Here is a 15,613-nt window from a genome sequence, read left to right as displayed (position 1 = left end):
AGGGACTTCCAGGTATTACTGCACATGCACAGAGATTCCTGTCACATGCCCTAAGGTGCCTTTACTTCACCTCTCAGTGGAGAGCAGCTACACATGCAGCTGGTAAAACAAAAGCAAGTGTGGGAGCCAACTGGTGATACTCAAAACAAATGCCCATTGAGTCTCAGAAAACTCCTCCCTGCCTGCTCCAGTAGACTTAGCATCTATCGACCGTCACTCAAATGGTGACCTTTACGTAGGCATTCTTGCTGCCAACCACCAGGGCCCATTTTCAGTACTGCCTCCTGGCCCTTCGACAAAGCCAACACTACACACACTACCGTCTCCTGTTACCAATGCTCCTGCACCCACATTTCAGCTCTGCTACGTTCCACCACACCAGGATGCTCGCAATTAACTTCCTTCCTACGGTAAGGAGATAGAAAAGCTCATCTGAATGTTATGAGGAATAGCAACAGTGTGATTAGTTCTTCCAGAAGCATGAGTAATATATTTATTTATCTGTCTAGAGGTTGTTGTGCTGCCTAATTTTCAAGTATTATGGTGTTTATTTCATTAAATGAGTCGTAGATGCCAAAACCACATTATGCAACAGAGTTCATTCTTCAGCTGAGTACCAAGCATTTAGATTTTTCCTATTGTTCTTTGTCTAAAATGAACTTGGTATTATTACTTATTTAACTACATTATTTACTTGTACTATTAACTATAGCCATTTAAATTATCATCGTTATTACCCAAATACTTTGCAAGCAGAATGTAATGGATAATCATTGCACTTTTTGCAGATACCCTTCAGTAGGGCATACTGCAGAATCCAGGAATTTCCCGAATTGGTATGTCATTTATTCCTGGCAAGTCGTCACCTTTGTCTACATGTAGTTCATTGTTTTTCCAAACTAGAAACATGGTCATTTGATTTAACTTCTTCCATCACGTAATTAAGAAGAATTTTTTAAAAATTGCTACTCAGCTTTTAGAAGAAGTCAACAACTTCGAAATGGTATGATAGGCAAGTTGCTTCACCTCTGGGCTTTAGTTCTTTACAACATAAAAGGGCTGAAAGACTTCCAGAGTGTCTTCCAATCCTAAATATCCACGAGTTTACAATGACATAGTAGTACATGTACTGGGTGTCTCATTCTTAAAAAACATTCCTAAGGAATCATTAATAGTGAGGCATATATTTTAAAGACAACTTACTTTTAACAAGGAGTCTGTTTTTTTCATAGATATTCATTTACCTGTGCCTTAAACACAGGAAAATACACTAGTAGCTATTCAAGTTTATACAAGTTTCCCTCTGTTACACCATTTTCTTCTTGATAGAGAAATTCTAATAATTGCATGGTGATAATAGTTATGTAAAAAGAATACAAGTGCAATGTCAACAATTTAGTATTACCAAGTTCTTCTGCAGGAACAAGGCACTGGCAGAACATCATTCTGAAAATGTTTATTTACTAAATAGCTTTGATAAATTGGAAATTTTTCAAGAAACTCTTAGAGAATGAGGGACCAAACATACTTTTTAGCATACTGAAACTTAACAAAGAGAATTAAACTCCTGCTTTCCCTTTCACTGAGACAAGCCCTAAAAAATGTGTTATTCACTCATAAAATAACACTTTTATTCAGAAGGATTTCCAGAGGACTCAGCTTGATGCTGCATCAAATAATCTGCCATGTTTCTTGTACCCTGTTAATGATTAGGTTTTTCAAGAGAACATCACATTTTTAATTCTCATTTTATGATATATATCCCTGAGATGTTTAAAGAGGGAAAGTTGGAAAACCCTCCTTGAACAATAATCACTGAGCTGAGAGGATTTTCCTGTTGACTTTATTGTTTATTTATTTTTAGCAAGAGAAAATAACCAAATTTAACACATACACATGTATGGGACCTCATATACATGAGAGTAAGAGACCCACATGCAGGAGAACTTCCTCTGTTGTTGTTTTTTTAAGCAGTGATTAAATATGCTAATAAAAATAACAACATATTTGGATGTCATAAGTTTATTCACTGACATGCCCTGAGTTTAAGTTTCTGGAACCAGTGCTTGATTTTGAATTACTTTTACTGCTACCCTAACAAATCTGGTCCCTTGGGACAACCCTGGTTGCACTTACCAGGATACTGTCATGTTATCACGGTTCCTTCGGTGGGCGGTGGGCGGTAGGGGGGGATTACTCAAGGAGAGGAGCCAGTGTGATTTACCCCAGTACCTTCCCCAGCGCTGAGCCTCGTGGTGTTTAAACAGTAGGTTCTTCCTAAATCTTTGATGAATAAATAGAGCTCAAATGTTCACCATATATATTACTTATGGGTCAATGTATTCTTATGTAGATAGATTTGTATGTCCCTAAGGTGAAATTTAATCTTCAAAAAGCTTTTGATTCTGATTAGTGTTTTGGTTATCTTACCTGTTCAATCAGCGAACTCCTGGTAACCAAGTTATTACAAATATCAGTTGCTCTATAAAACTGGTTAGGTTAAATATAGCAAGCAAGACCATGGAAATAAAGATAAGTGAATTTTTAAAAAGGAGAAAAAAAAGAACTTCTCATCTCATTACAAGGTAAGTCCTAGAAGTATAGGCTCTTCCTGATGTGTTCGCTGCTACACCCCCAGCTCCCAGCAGTGTCTGGCACACAATAAGCCCTCAATAAATATTTGGTGAGTGAACAGATTGCTGACAAAACATTATTTTATCTGCCTATATATATCTAGTTCAGAATGTAAAACAGAATTCATTTGTAGAGTGCATCCGCTCCAATATTCATATGGTTCATACGGAAGTCTGACTCTGGCAGAGCCTCTAGGGTTTGGGGTTACCAGCTGTAAAGAGTAAATTTACATCCTGGACACTGACCAAGCCTGGGACAGATACAGCAAGTGCAGGTCAGTAAGAATTTCAAGTCACTACCCCTGCACATGTAGGCCACGCCAGTGCCAGCAATACCAAGTCAGCTTTTCTTGCAAATCCATCAAAATTAAACCGTAAAATTTGAAAAAATCCTAACATGTTTACTATGCTCCTTCAGACTTAGAGGCTTAACTATCTGTGGGAAGGGCCTACAATTATGATCAATTACTTATGACTTGAAGGCACTTATAAAGGCATCTGCCCTTTAAGAAACCTTTCAAGAACCAGGCAATAATCCTGTGGGGCAACAACATCACAAGTTTGGGGGCTCAACTTTGGCAACTCTCCCTTGGAAAGAAGGGAATTGTTGTCACCTGTCCTTGATTTCCTGACCCTACCTGAGCAAATATCAGCAACCTCTAAAGTCCAGAATTCCTAGTCTAGCCAAGCAAGTCACGGGGGCCAAAGACTGCCCCAAGGCAGAGGTGAAAGAGAAGAAATGGGAAGGAAACAAACTGGGAGATCTGCAGCTTGTGAGGATGACATCATTGACAATTTTCTCCAGTGTCACTGAACTTTACTGCATATGACTGATGGGCTTTTCTGACAAATGACAGGCTCATTATATTCAAGTGCCTTCTTGGTTCCAGAGTCTATCATGTCTGGCCTTGAGTAGGGTCTGTTCTATCGTACAGGTCAGGCGAACTGATGCCTTGCTGGCAATCTGCTCTGAGGCAAGGGCCCCACTAATCTGCCTGAACACAAATAGTACTTGGACATTTGAAACACTTTTAAACTGACAAAGTGCTCTCATATACACTCTCCCAGTTTCTCCACACAACCTGTAAGAGGTGTCATCATCAACACTTAACATGTAAAGATAATTTTAGACAATGACCTATGTCTTCAATTCATAAGTATAACTTCCTGAAAGTTCTCAGTACAGAATCCAAGTCATAGGTCAGCTACAAATCTCTGAAGACACACTAGTCTCAGGAGGATAAATCAAGAGGATAAAAGAGATTAGCCAAAATGGAGTAACAGAACGGCAAAAACAACAACCTCTCTTTGTTAGAAGGGTAGTCTGTGACTTGTACAACTAAAGAGAGTGGAAACAGGGGTCCCTCTACAACACTGCCACATTGGAAGGACAGCATCTGATTTCCATACATGATGATCATCCTTGACGGGACACTCTCCACAGGTGACAGACAAAATAAAACAAGAATTCTGGTCCTAAAACTCTAGTGGTGGAATTCATCCTTTGGAAACCACCTAGGTGATTCCTCTAGGATGATAACTAAATTGCAGGGGACAAAAAGACACCCTCTCCCTTCCCTCACGAAGACTCCCCAAAAGGGTTTTTGTTGTTTTTCAATAAAGAAAACACACGCAAAAGGTAATCTATTGCTTTTATATGTGATCCCATCTTCCTAAAACACTGTTCTCTCAGGCTCATACTTAGCCCTACTTTGTTTTAGTGGTTCAAGTGGAGGTATAATGGGGGTCCTTATCTTTATAGCCATTTACCATCTTATGTATTTATGATTCTTTGCTGCATTCTAGCCTGAGTCTGTGTAGGGAACAAAGCGCCACACAAATCACCCAGCCTGGGATATGAGGAGACAAGTTAAAACCTCCTAGGAAGATTCTGTAGACACTGCGGCTCCCTGAGTCTGTAGAGGGCTTGGTATTTTCAAAGGTCAGTCTTGGGTCTCTCTACTTTGATGACTAATGTTAAATTGTTTGACTTGTTACAAAAATATTTAGCTGTGCTTATTTACATATTTTCATCCAGAGGGCACACAGTAGGCATGTATTTGTTGAACAGAATCCCTAGATGGATGAGAAGACAGCAACAAGACCCCAAGATGGTTTTCCAACACATGAGTTGAGAAAGGTAAAAATCACACCCTAATTTGTAGAAGTTTCTGTGCATTCCTTTCTGACTTAAAACTATGCGTCTGTTTAGAAAATAAAAGGAGAACACACCACACAATGTCAACCACACAATGGGGAAATTCCAGGATCGCTAAGAAAACACCATTATCCTAAGTCACACACACTTTACCACTCACTGGTTACCACACAGGAGAAGCTTCAGGAACTGCTGTCTCCCCATCCACTTGCACAAACCACCAAAATAGGCAAAGACAGAATTTAGAAATTAGGATCTAAAGATTCCACGTCTTGAACTCATTTCTACCTCTTTGGAGTAGTCCAAAGACTGCTGGCCCAGAGACATAAAACAATACGGATAGGCAACGTTTTTGGAATAAATGTTTTAAATGACAGTTGGAAAATGGGCATCAGCACTTTAGTCCTTAGACCATCAGAGATCCTGCTTATCATTATGCAACTTGAATAAAGAGAAACTGTGGGCGTGACTGGCAGAAATACTAAGTTTCTACATTGTTTTAACCTTATTCATACTAGGCTCCACCAATCAAGTTCTCTTCTTTCTAATTATCACTAACTGCATCCTGCTACCTGTCACTTACCCTTAGCCTCTCAAAAATTCCCCAATAGCTAGAGAACTATTGCGGGATGGGGGTGGCTCGCAGAGCGTGTCTCAAGTTGGTTTGTTTTGTGCCTAAAAGGCACCCAATTTCCCGGATCCCCTTTCAGGGCCCGCAGGGAGGGAAGCCTGCACAGGTCACATTTTCTAATTTGTCTTTCTGCTTGCCGTCTGGCAAGGTCACCGGCTCCGGCTCGCGGCTGTCGACAAAACTTGCTCCCACTCTGTAACGTCAACGGATCAAGCCGTGCCCCCCCAGCAGCCCGCCTCCCCAGCACTTTCCTACGCCAGTGGATGTCCCCCGCCCGGCCCTTCCTAGGCGCTCGGCCCCCGACGCCGCAGGCACCGCTCTCCTGCTCACCTGACCACGTTGGGGTGCTCGAAGGTCTCCAGGTGCCTCAGCACCGCCACCTCGCGGATGGTGGAAAGCGGCATGCCCTCCTCGCCGGTCTGCACCCGCACGCGCTTCAGCGCCACGAAACGGCCTCCGTTCTTAAGGTCGCGGGCCTTGAACACCTTCCCATAGGCGCCTTCCCCGATCTCCGCCACGCACTCGTACTGCTGGTCCGCGCGGCTCAGGCCGTCCTTCTCCATAGCGCCCGAATTCCTCCCGGCGCGGTGCGGCACCGCTGGAGTGGGCTGGGGGCGCACTCGGCTCGGTCGCAGCCGCCGCTCACCACCTCCGGTATTGCCCGACCCGCTCCCTCGCGCCCAGGGGATGGGTCTAGCTCTCCCTCACCGTTGGCGACTACCGCGCTTGGGCGTTCGGGTTCTGGCGGCCGCCGGGGCTGGATGGAGCGACCTCCCCGCGGGCGGGCGCAACCCTGGTGCCGCTGCGAAACTCCGCCTGCCGAGTCGCAGAGGAGCGAGCCGATCCCTCCTCTTCCCTCCCCGAAGAGCAGTCCTCTGCAGAGACACCGAGGCGATTACATATTCTTTGCCAGAGCGCGTCTTAGTCCACAATCATTCCACCTAAAAGAGGAGATGGGGGGGACAAGAAGAAAGTGCAATCAGACATCCCAGGCGCCTTCTTTGGGATTCCTGCAGACTCCCCTCCTCCTCCTCCTCGAATCCCCCGTCGCTACCCTCTGTGCGCTCCAGCCCTCTCCCAGGCAGATTAATCCTTCCTGGTTCCTCCGAGAAAAGCGAAGTTACTTTTCTTTCCCTGTAGGGCTGGAGCCGTCTTCTCGCGGAGAGGCTGCAGGGGCCCCTCGGGGATGAGCGCGCCGCGCCGCGCGGGACGCAGTGAAACGGGAGGGGGCGTGCCGAGCAGCCCAGAGTGTGCCGGGAGCGCGGGGGAGGGGAGGTGCCGGGCACGTCAATGTCACGGCTTAATATTTATCCCTATATCATTGTTTCGTTGCTACCCTCCGTGTTCCCCCGAGACTGGACACACAGGGAGAGGGGCTCCCTTGGTGCTGTGGGTCGTTCAGGGGTCGCCCACAAGCTGCTGTGGAGGGACTGTGAGTCCACCCGTGTGGGTCCGCTGAGTGTGGGTGGGGGCTCCCAGGACCCTGTAACCCGATGCTTGGGAGTGTGTGAGAAGGGGTGGTCAGACATCTGCTCGGAAATTGCTTCCTTTCTTTCTACTTTCAGTTTTTCTATGAGGAGACATTTAAAAACGACTTGGATCACAAATGGTCTTTTGGGGTGTAAAGCAGTCTGGGTTGGAAACGGCATTCTTCCTCCGACTCAGAGGACCTCCCTGGTGGAAACCCATCGGGTCAGGGGTAACTGGGGTTCCCGCCACTCGGGGGTGGGTGAACGTTGGGGCCCTAGTTGGGGGAGTCACCCACGGGACACTAAGGATGGGAGAAAGGGTGTCTGCCACATTTTAACTTGTCTCTTTAAAGAATAACGTCTGGACCGTGACTTGCCCAGAAATTTCCAGCCGATTGCAACCTGAGTAAAACTCAATCTCCCCAATAAAATGGGTGGGGTGGAGAGGAGTAAATAATGTGACTCCGGGGGTGAGAGAGAAAAGAGGCTCTGCTCTCGCGGCCGGGACTCGCGAATCTTTCCTTACACCAGGATCATCTACGATGTAGGTAACAGACTTAGGTTTCCATTCCCCTTTCAGCTTAAGGCCTGGTGCCTTCAGCAGCCACTCGTCCCCCGAAGCCCTCGGCACAACAAAGTGCGGGGGAGGGGGGGTGTCACCTTCCCTTTCCATTCATTTGCAATCCTGTATCCACGGAACCTCCAACCCACGGGTACCGCGGCCTCGGTGGGATGTTCGCCACGCCAACAGCTTGTCCGGAATTCCCGGGGCACCTCGGAATTACCTGCCCCGCACTGCTGACCAACTCGCCTCCTTCCAGAAGTTAAACAAATGGCGCGCCCCCACTGTGTGCGGGCAGAAGGAACCACAGCAAGGATGGAGCCCCTCACAATAACTCCATTCAAAACTCTGCTGAAAGAGGGAAGGCGAATCCTGGGGGAGCAGAGGAACGAGCCCCCAGGGCCTGCCCGGGGGTCTGAGCTAGGCCGAGGGCCACACAGGTAGCGGAGGAGCCGCCGCCAGCAGCGCAGCCCGCCCTCCCGCGTCCCCCTCTCCCCGCCCCTCTGCGGAGGCTCTGCAGCGAAGGAAGCGTCGCGGACGTCCCACCCCCGCAGGGAACTGCGCCCGCTGCCCCCGCCCGGCCCCGCACCACCCGCCCCGGCTCTTCCCACCCTCGCTCCCCGACAGCCGGCTCCGGCGGAGAAAAACGGGAGCAGCAGTGCCTTTTCCCCCCCTCTCCTCCACTTTTTTTTGTTGTTGTTGTTGCTTTCCCACGCTGGCTGAATGTGACTTGACCCCATTTCAAAAAGTTTGACATAGTGCTTCAACATTTCCGCATTCCTCTGCGACTACAAAGGCTGCAGCCGCCTCCTTCTGCTTTCTGTCTCTGCTCTCTGTCTTCACACTCAATGAAATCCTTCATGTGCCTCTCTCGAAGCCTGCCAAGCACCGCAAGGGTCGCCACCAGCGCAGCGACCAGAGGCCGCAACCGGGACCGCGGCTCCCGCGTGTGCGCACACGCAGACGCACCCACGTGCACCCAGCCCAGCACGCTGCAGGGCCCGGATTGCCCCCCGCGGGGCCGGAGCTGTCCCCCGCGAGGCGTGCGTTTCAACTCTGATATTTGAAACTATAAAAGTAAACGGGGAAACTAAAGCGAACGTGAGAGTCCTTGCAGGGCTCCGAGCCTGGGCACTGGCAGCCCGCGTACACTCTTGCAAGTGTGCCTAACACGCTGCAGCGGTTGCCAACATGAAGCCTGCTTTAACATTTACCTCGCGGTGGGAAGGTGGAGCCCACACCCACACCTCAGCGAGTGGGACAGGGAGCTCTCGTGGGGAAACCAATATGGGGCACGGAAACACATTCTCCCGCAGAGACCCGGAGGCTGTGCATTTTCAATCCTAAATGTGGATGATTGTGTGTCCGAGTGAAGTTTAAGTTCCATTTGAAGAAACTCGATGAGGAGTGTTTGCGTGGGTGTTTTGGCGCACGGCTATGTGGGCGCAGGCATAGGATTTCAGTGTTGGGGATGTCCCTAGAGTGAGATGTCCTCCTCTAGCCAGATTAGGAGAGACTCCTTTAGCTCCCCCAAACTGGCCCCTGTTAACTACCTCGCCTCGGTTCTTAAGGGGTTAACCAAAGTGGATTCCCAGGACATTACCTCCCACACCCCAACAGTCACCCCCACACACACCCTGGCTTCCAACCCTAGCCAAGCCCCCAAATCTCCCCCGGGAGCCTCCCCCAACTCCGCAGCCCACCCACTCGAACGCACAGATCCTCACCTGAGGGACTCGGCCGCATCTGGCCTCCCTAGGGGGCTGCGTGTGTCAGTCCGACCTCCGCACGTGTCCAGGGCGGCGCGGAGCAGGTAACCCCGCTCAGAGGAAGGAGTCACCAGCACTCTCTCTGGCTAGGGGGTGGGCATAGCGGCGGAGGGCGGAGGGACGCACAAGGAGCCGCCCGCTCCGCTCACTGGGGGCGGACGGGGGCCCCGGGGCTCCGGCCGGGGCTCGGGGCCTGAGCGGGGGAGGCAGCAGGGGCGGGGGCGGAGGCCCAGGAGGCCAACTCTGCCGAGACCCACCGGGCGGCGGGGTTGGGGGCTCGCGGCGCAGTGGCAAGCAAGTGTGCAAATTAAAGCCTTCCGGAGAAAGAGGAGGCGGCCGGGATCCGGCTGTACTCTGAGCCGCCCAGCTCCCCACTCTCGGCTCCAAGTGGGGGGCGAGGACGAGAGGGGGGAAGTTAAATGAAAATTTCCGGCTTTCACTGCAACTGGAGTGGGGGAATCTTGTGACTAAAATAAGAAGCGTGAGAGGGAAAAAGGGATGTGTCGTCGACAGTCCGCGGAATTTCCAAACCCAGGGTCGTCCAAAGTTGGGGTTTTGACAGAGTGAGACGGAGGTATCAGCAGCTTGAGATGTAGAAGGATGGGAAAAACACAAAACAACCAACAATAATTATGAGGGGATGGTAAATACCCACACTTTCCAAGAAACTGAAAAATCAGACCGAAAAATAACTCCTCTCTATTAAAAAAAAAAAAAAAGTTTGGCAGGACGCCCTGCAGAAAAGAAAATACCAATCTGTCCAAGCACTTTTCACTTTCAGCATGAGCTACATTTGTTTTGTTTTCCTTCGCTTCCTTTCGGCCTCACAAAGCCCTATCTTTTCCTTTTGGACAGAGGATATGATTTGGAAATTGTCAGGCACTCTTGTGGTCAACGATCTACTTGAAGGGACTGGCCGGTTCACAGTTATTAAGTGGTTAGCAAATGCTGAAGGTTCACTAAGGTATTTCTGAGGAGCTAAAAAAGACTAAAATTCTATGTAAATAACAGAACCGCAAGATACCAGACACACGCGCACGCGCGCGCGCACGCGTGTGTACACACACAAAGAGAGAGTGATTCAGTGGGTGCTCAGTTTAAATGCATTATTGGAATTCTGAAATTTGAAACCTTGTAAGAATGTATACTTTACCTGCTGACAAAACCCGAATACAGTTATTTCAGGTGAAAAATGAGATTTTGGAGGGGAAAAAAAGTTTTCAATACTTTCTGCCATGGAGCAAAACAAAAATTAAAATAACTTTTTTTTTTGGAAAGAATTCGGTGTTGTCCAAAATCTGTATCTGAAGAATACTTGAAACTTTTAAAACATCTTAAAGCAAAGCTTAAAAAATTATTCATTTCAATGCTCTGTGATAAAACTAAAACCTGTCAAATTTTTTTTGAATTAGAAATACAACCTCTATAAATCTTTTGACTTTTTTAATTAAATGTTGCTAATTTCACACTAGATCAAAATTTTACCTTTATAAAATTTATTCTATACTACAGTCTGAAGTAACCAGTTAGGTAAATAAAAACTATTGCAATTCTATTAGCAAATATTTTGCAATACATTATAATAATTTTCTTAAATAATAAAGTGAATAATTGTGTTTCTTTATGCTTAAGATAATTCATAAAATACATTTTGTGTTTAGAAATATATCTCCTAAAATAAAATCCAATTTCTGAACAAAAATTTGTATTTGTAAAGATATCTATAATCTAATATAATTTCTAGACTTAAGAAACAAAATTGTTGAGTTTTATATTTATATAAAAATATTGGATCACAACAAATCACTAGACTTTAAACCAGAGACACAAATGGGAATCTTCCATTTTGATCATTGTTCCCACTTATCAGTGCTTTTAAAAACAAGATTATTTACTGGTAATCAACATGTTTATGTAATTCAGAAATAATTGTTAAAAGATAATCATAGCAACCAGCAAATGAATGTAAGAATTTATTTAAGTAAATAATTTGTTTTAAAAATATTAAGCTGTAAATATCTTTAAAAGTAACAGAAAAATGTCTTTTCTACAGTGCATTGCATTTTTAATTACTGAATTTGACAACAACTATAGGTGGATTAGAAATTCTATAATTTAAGTTATAGATTTCTTGGTCAATATAAAAAACAATGAAACTTTATTTAATTACTTATGTTAGCACTGAGTGTTAACTCTCTTTATGTCATCTGCTTTCTCTGATATGGTTAACTTACCATTGTTCACTCTCTCTAGTTATGGTTCACATTAACATCTGGCTGCTTAAAGCTTCAGACCAGGAAGTTTTACAATGGATTTTATAAAATTAGCAAATGCCAGATTGTTTTTGTTTATGGATAACTTCCTCTGTGGGTAACAGGTTATCATAACAAAATTTGTACAAAATTTATAAACTGTGAACCAAGTTCCGACGCTTGTTTAGGAATCTTCGATAAATGAAAGCATGGCTTGCAAGAATTTATTTGCACCAATATTTTCACACTGCATATCATAGAGTCTGAAGTTGCAAATTATTTTACAAGTTTTTAAAAATTAGAACTCATGAATTTGTCTCCAAAATGATGTTGGAGCTCACACTGAATTTTTTTTAGTGTCATAGAAGCAATATGTTCCATGTGTGAATATTTCATATAAAATATCTGTAAATTTTTGTTTTCCCTAAAATAAAAATAAAATTTTAAATTCTGGTCTATCATTTATAACTTTGTTTAAGAAATGAATAATTTATTTAAAATCACTAATTATATAATATATCTAATTCTAAATGATCTCTGAATTATATTTGCTGTTTGAAATTACAAAACACATTTTCCAGAAACTCAGAAATGAGGTTTTGCTATAATCTACTGAACAATAATTTTAATTGGAGGTCTATGTAAATGTATACTTTTTATTTATAAATCTCTCTTGTTTATTGATTTGATAAAAAAATAGTTTTTGGTTTAATAAGTGAAATCAGTTAACTTACTTTTAACTTGATTTATATGTGTATGTAAATGTTATATTTGAGTAATTACCATAAAAGACTATAATTTTAACAGAAATAGTGTAATAAAATGCAGTGCATTTTAATGCATTCTCCCCTCCCCCCCAGACAGTTTTAAGGTGTTTGGGTTTTTCCTTGAAATATAATATTGAAAATTTGCTAGATATCCTAGGGGAAAATCATTTGTACTACCAACTTTTTCAATTGTAAATTTATGAACTTTAAATTACTTCCCATCCACTTGGAAATGACCCAGCTTTTTATTTTTGCTTTTTGCATGTGATCTAGTGCATTGCATTTAACCAGTTGGTATTTGCTGTGAGGGAAAAAAATACATATGTGGTGTGGTAGCTTATAAATTTAAGGAGAAAAAAACAGACAATATTATCTAATGGAGCATTCCATTTTCATGGGTTCTACTGCTCTATAATTATCCTTGGGTGACATGTCGGTACCATGTCCATATTTGTATAACTGTCATCATCTTTCCTGTTTCTTTCCCTGTTGATAGACACTCATATCTTCTGTTTCCTTTGTGTGTGTGTGTATACCTGTATGTTCTTGGCATATTGTTGTGACATGTTTGAAATGTGTTCTTAAGATCCTTTCGTCAACTATATTAGAATCCTGAGTAATCAGAAAAAGAACTATGGGAATACACTCATAAAAGTTGGTGATAATCACATGAAAATACCTACATTTCCTCTCTGGTTAGAGCGTCCTGTAATTTTCACTGACTTCTAACATTTCTTTTTTAAAATAAAAAATACTTGCATCTCAATGACACAGATGGCCTAACTAACGATTGTGTTGCTGTAGTTGCTTTTAGTTGAGCTACAACATGTTTCCATGTTTTAGATAGACCATGCAGACAGAGCAGTAAAGATACAACACAGTGGGGAGAGATTATGGATGGTAAGGTGGGTCTGGGGAGCAGGAGGAAGGAGAAAGAAAGGCACCTGGGAAAAACCCCTGTGAATGGCCTGACAGCAGGTACAAGTGAAGAAAGCACATTAGAAATCCTGGGGCCAAGAGATGTTCCCAGGATCTAGGTATGGCATATCCAGGCAACCTGACTTGCTCAGAATACATGGTGTTCCGTGTCTATCCCAGTGTGCAATAAAATCTTACAGAATGAGATTATGTCATGTATGTGTCCACATACATGTAACTATTTTATGTTGTCTCATTATGGCTTTTTCCTGAAAATATATACAATGGAATTCTTCGTAGAATTCTTTGAATGCCTAGAAAAAAGTATATAATAACATAGCTCTGTGGATCAAACATTTTACCACAAACTGAAGAGAGGGTCCAATTTTTAAACTCTACTACAAATTTGTTCAAAGTTACTCATAACTTCTTAAACCCAATACGTAGCACAGTAACTGGCAAATATTTTATGTCTAATAAATGTTTCTCAATGGGAAAATTGGCTTTATATCTTTTAGTCTTTCTTCCTTGGGACTATTTGTGTCAATTTCCTTAAGGGGGATAGAGTAGAATACTTTTTTTAATATAATCCTGGCAAAGTTTACAGATCAGTGTCCTGATGTCAGGACTTCAGAAACGTGTCATCTCTCTCTACCTACAGTTCCTTTCCTTTCAGCCAATCCCCTAAATTCTATCATCCTTTTAAGGCCCAACTCTTCCTTAAAACCTGGGAAATTCCCTCAGCTGAATGACATCCCTCTTTGCTCTAATACCTTAAGGACATCTGCTTTCTACCTTCCTAAAATTGATGCTCTGCTCTCTGCTGCCCTGAGCTCCCACGAGTGTCTGTCATGCCTCGTTCCCTTTGGCAATGCTCCAGCACCGGGCTGTGCCATCTGGCCCTAGTAGGTGGTCAATCAATGCATCAGTGGTTCTTGTCTCTCCATGAGTGTGACTGAGTCAAGCAGGCACCCAACAGATTGGAATAGCGTGACATAACGAAAACAACATTTGACAAGTTGAAAATGATGATCCTCTTTGCTTAAACAGGAAAAACAACAACAACAACAACAAAACTACCAAAACCCCAGATCATCCTGCTACTTTGCGTGGATTTATATTTTCTCTTGGGTTGCAGATATTAGTCATTAAACTATTTTTGTCAAAAAGAAAACGAGTTCAGATGAAGTTTTGAAATTGTCAGAAAGACAAATTCTCAAATCATACCTGAAATAAAATGTGTTTAGATAATTTTTTCCATTCCCTACCACTGAAAATATCAGTTAAATGATTTTTCTGTAAAAAGAGCAAATGCTAAACTCTGAGGTAAATTACATTCTATATAGACCACAACCTGGGAAGATTGATCACTTTATTTGTCATAATCTTTGATATCTACGTGAGTATATCCTAAAAGACAGCATCCTTGATTTCTAAGCTGGAGCCTTATGTTTTGGTTCCTAGTTCTTCTCTCAGTAATGCTCATTGTTCTCGGGGAACAATGTGTCTATGTGACCTTCAGTGTCTATGCCTATTAAATGGGTTTGCTGATCTTTGAGGCAGATGTGATGACAATAGTGTAGAGAAAGGCAACTAAGAGGTTTACCTTTGCAAGATAAGCAGGTATAATGGAAGTTGCTGGTCTGTGTGTCAGAAGACCTGAAATTTAAATTGAAGTGGGCCACAAACTATCTGTGTGACCTTGGGCAACACACTTAAGCCCCTGGACCTTAAGGTCCTTGACAGTAGAAGAGATGATTAGACTGGATGTTTTGTGGAGCTGCTGCATCTTGAAAACCCTGTGTCCAGCCCAGCATTCAATGCCCGACACGATCGTTACACAGCTGTTTTCAAAATCCCCTAAACGAGAGGGGCCAGAGGGTGGGATTCTGATGTCAGCAACCCAGAGAAGGGTCTGGATTTCAAATGTGAATTATTACTGGGGGGTCTCTCTAACTTATTCCTCTGGGTTTCCAAGACAACAGAAATAAGGACTTCTAGAAAAATACTGGGAAAATTTATTAGTGTTTTCATTAGAAATAGGGAAAGTAGAGCCAGATTTTAACTTTTGGGCTGAAACCACGATGAATTAAATTAATCAACTCTCATTAATAAAAGGGGATAAATAAATGACAATAGTACACATAGAACCAGGATACTCAAGATTAGAAATTTTGGGCGACCACAGAAATTCTTCAAAGATACGAAGCACAACTTTGAGAGATGGGGCATGACTGTAAAGCACTGAAAACACCAGTGGCAGCCAGCCTTCTGGGAAGCAGTGGGAAGCAGAGGGTCAAAGGCAGTAGTAGGTGGTGAATCTGAGGGACTCCACCAATATTTGAAGTCCCAAAAGCTGCTAAGCCAGAGCTGTTATCAAAATGCATGTAGAGGTACAGGCTGATGCCTCTATATCCCTATTTTCTGCTGCATTGGCCCAAGTGCATGGTTTTA

General features: G+C 43.7%; 1 protein-coding gene across 4 annotated transcripts in view; it reads right to left on the bottom strand.

Annotated features, from left to right (window-relative positions):
* The window catches only part of CDK6 (cyclin dependent kinase 6), a 228,325-nt gene extending 219,032 nt beyond the window's left edge, over window positions 1–9,293 (bottom strand). Inside the window, exons 1-2 of one of the 4 annotated variants that reach the window (XM_045827037.1) lie at window positions 9,181–9,293; window positions 5,753–6,363 (exon numbers count right to left, since the gene is read on the bottom strand). In XM_045827037.1, coding sequence (XP_045682993.1) covers window positions 5,753–5,985 — 233 coding nt within the window. In that variant the 5' untranslated portion in view covers window positions 5,986–6,363; window positions 9,181–9,293. Of the gene's footprint in view, window positions 1–5,752; window positions 6,364–6,476; window positions 6,622–7,676; window positions 7,744–9,180 lie in introns of those variants that run through there. The other 3 variants (XM_045827038.1, XM_045827036.1, XM_045827039.1) reach the window with 3 other exon arrangements.
* Window positions 9,294–15,613: the final 6,320 nt, after the last annotated feature.

This window comes from Phyllostomus hastatus, unplaced genomic scaffold, assembly GCF_019186645.2.
Source record: "Phyllostomus hastatus isolate PE091 unplaced genomic scaffold, TTU_PhHast_1.1 phas_scaffold_78, whole genome shotgun sequence".
In the NCBI taxonomy this organism is placed as follows: Eukaryota; Metazoa; Chordata; class Mammalia; order Chiroptera; family Phyllostomidae; genus Phyllostomus; species Phyllostomus hastatus.
This window is presented reverse-complemented; position numbering and strand designations above follow the sequence as displayed.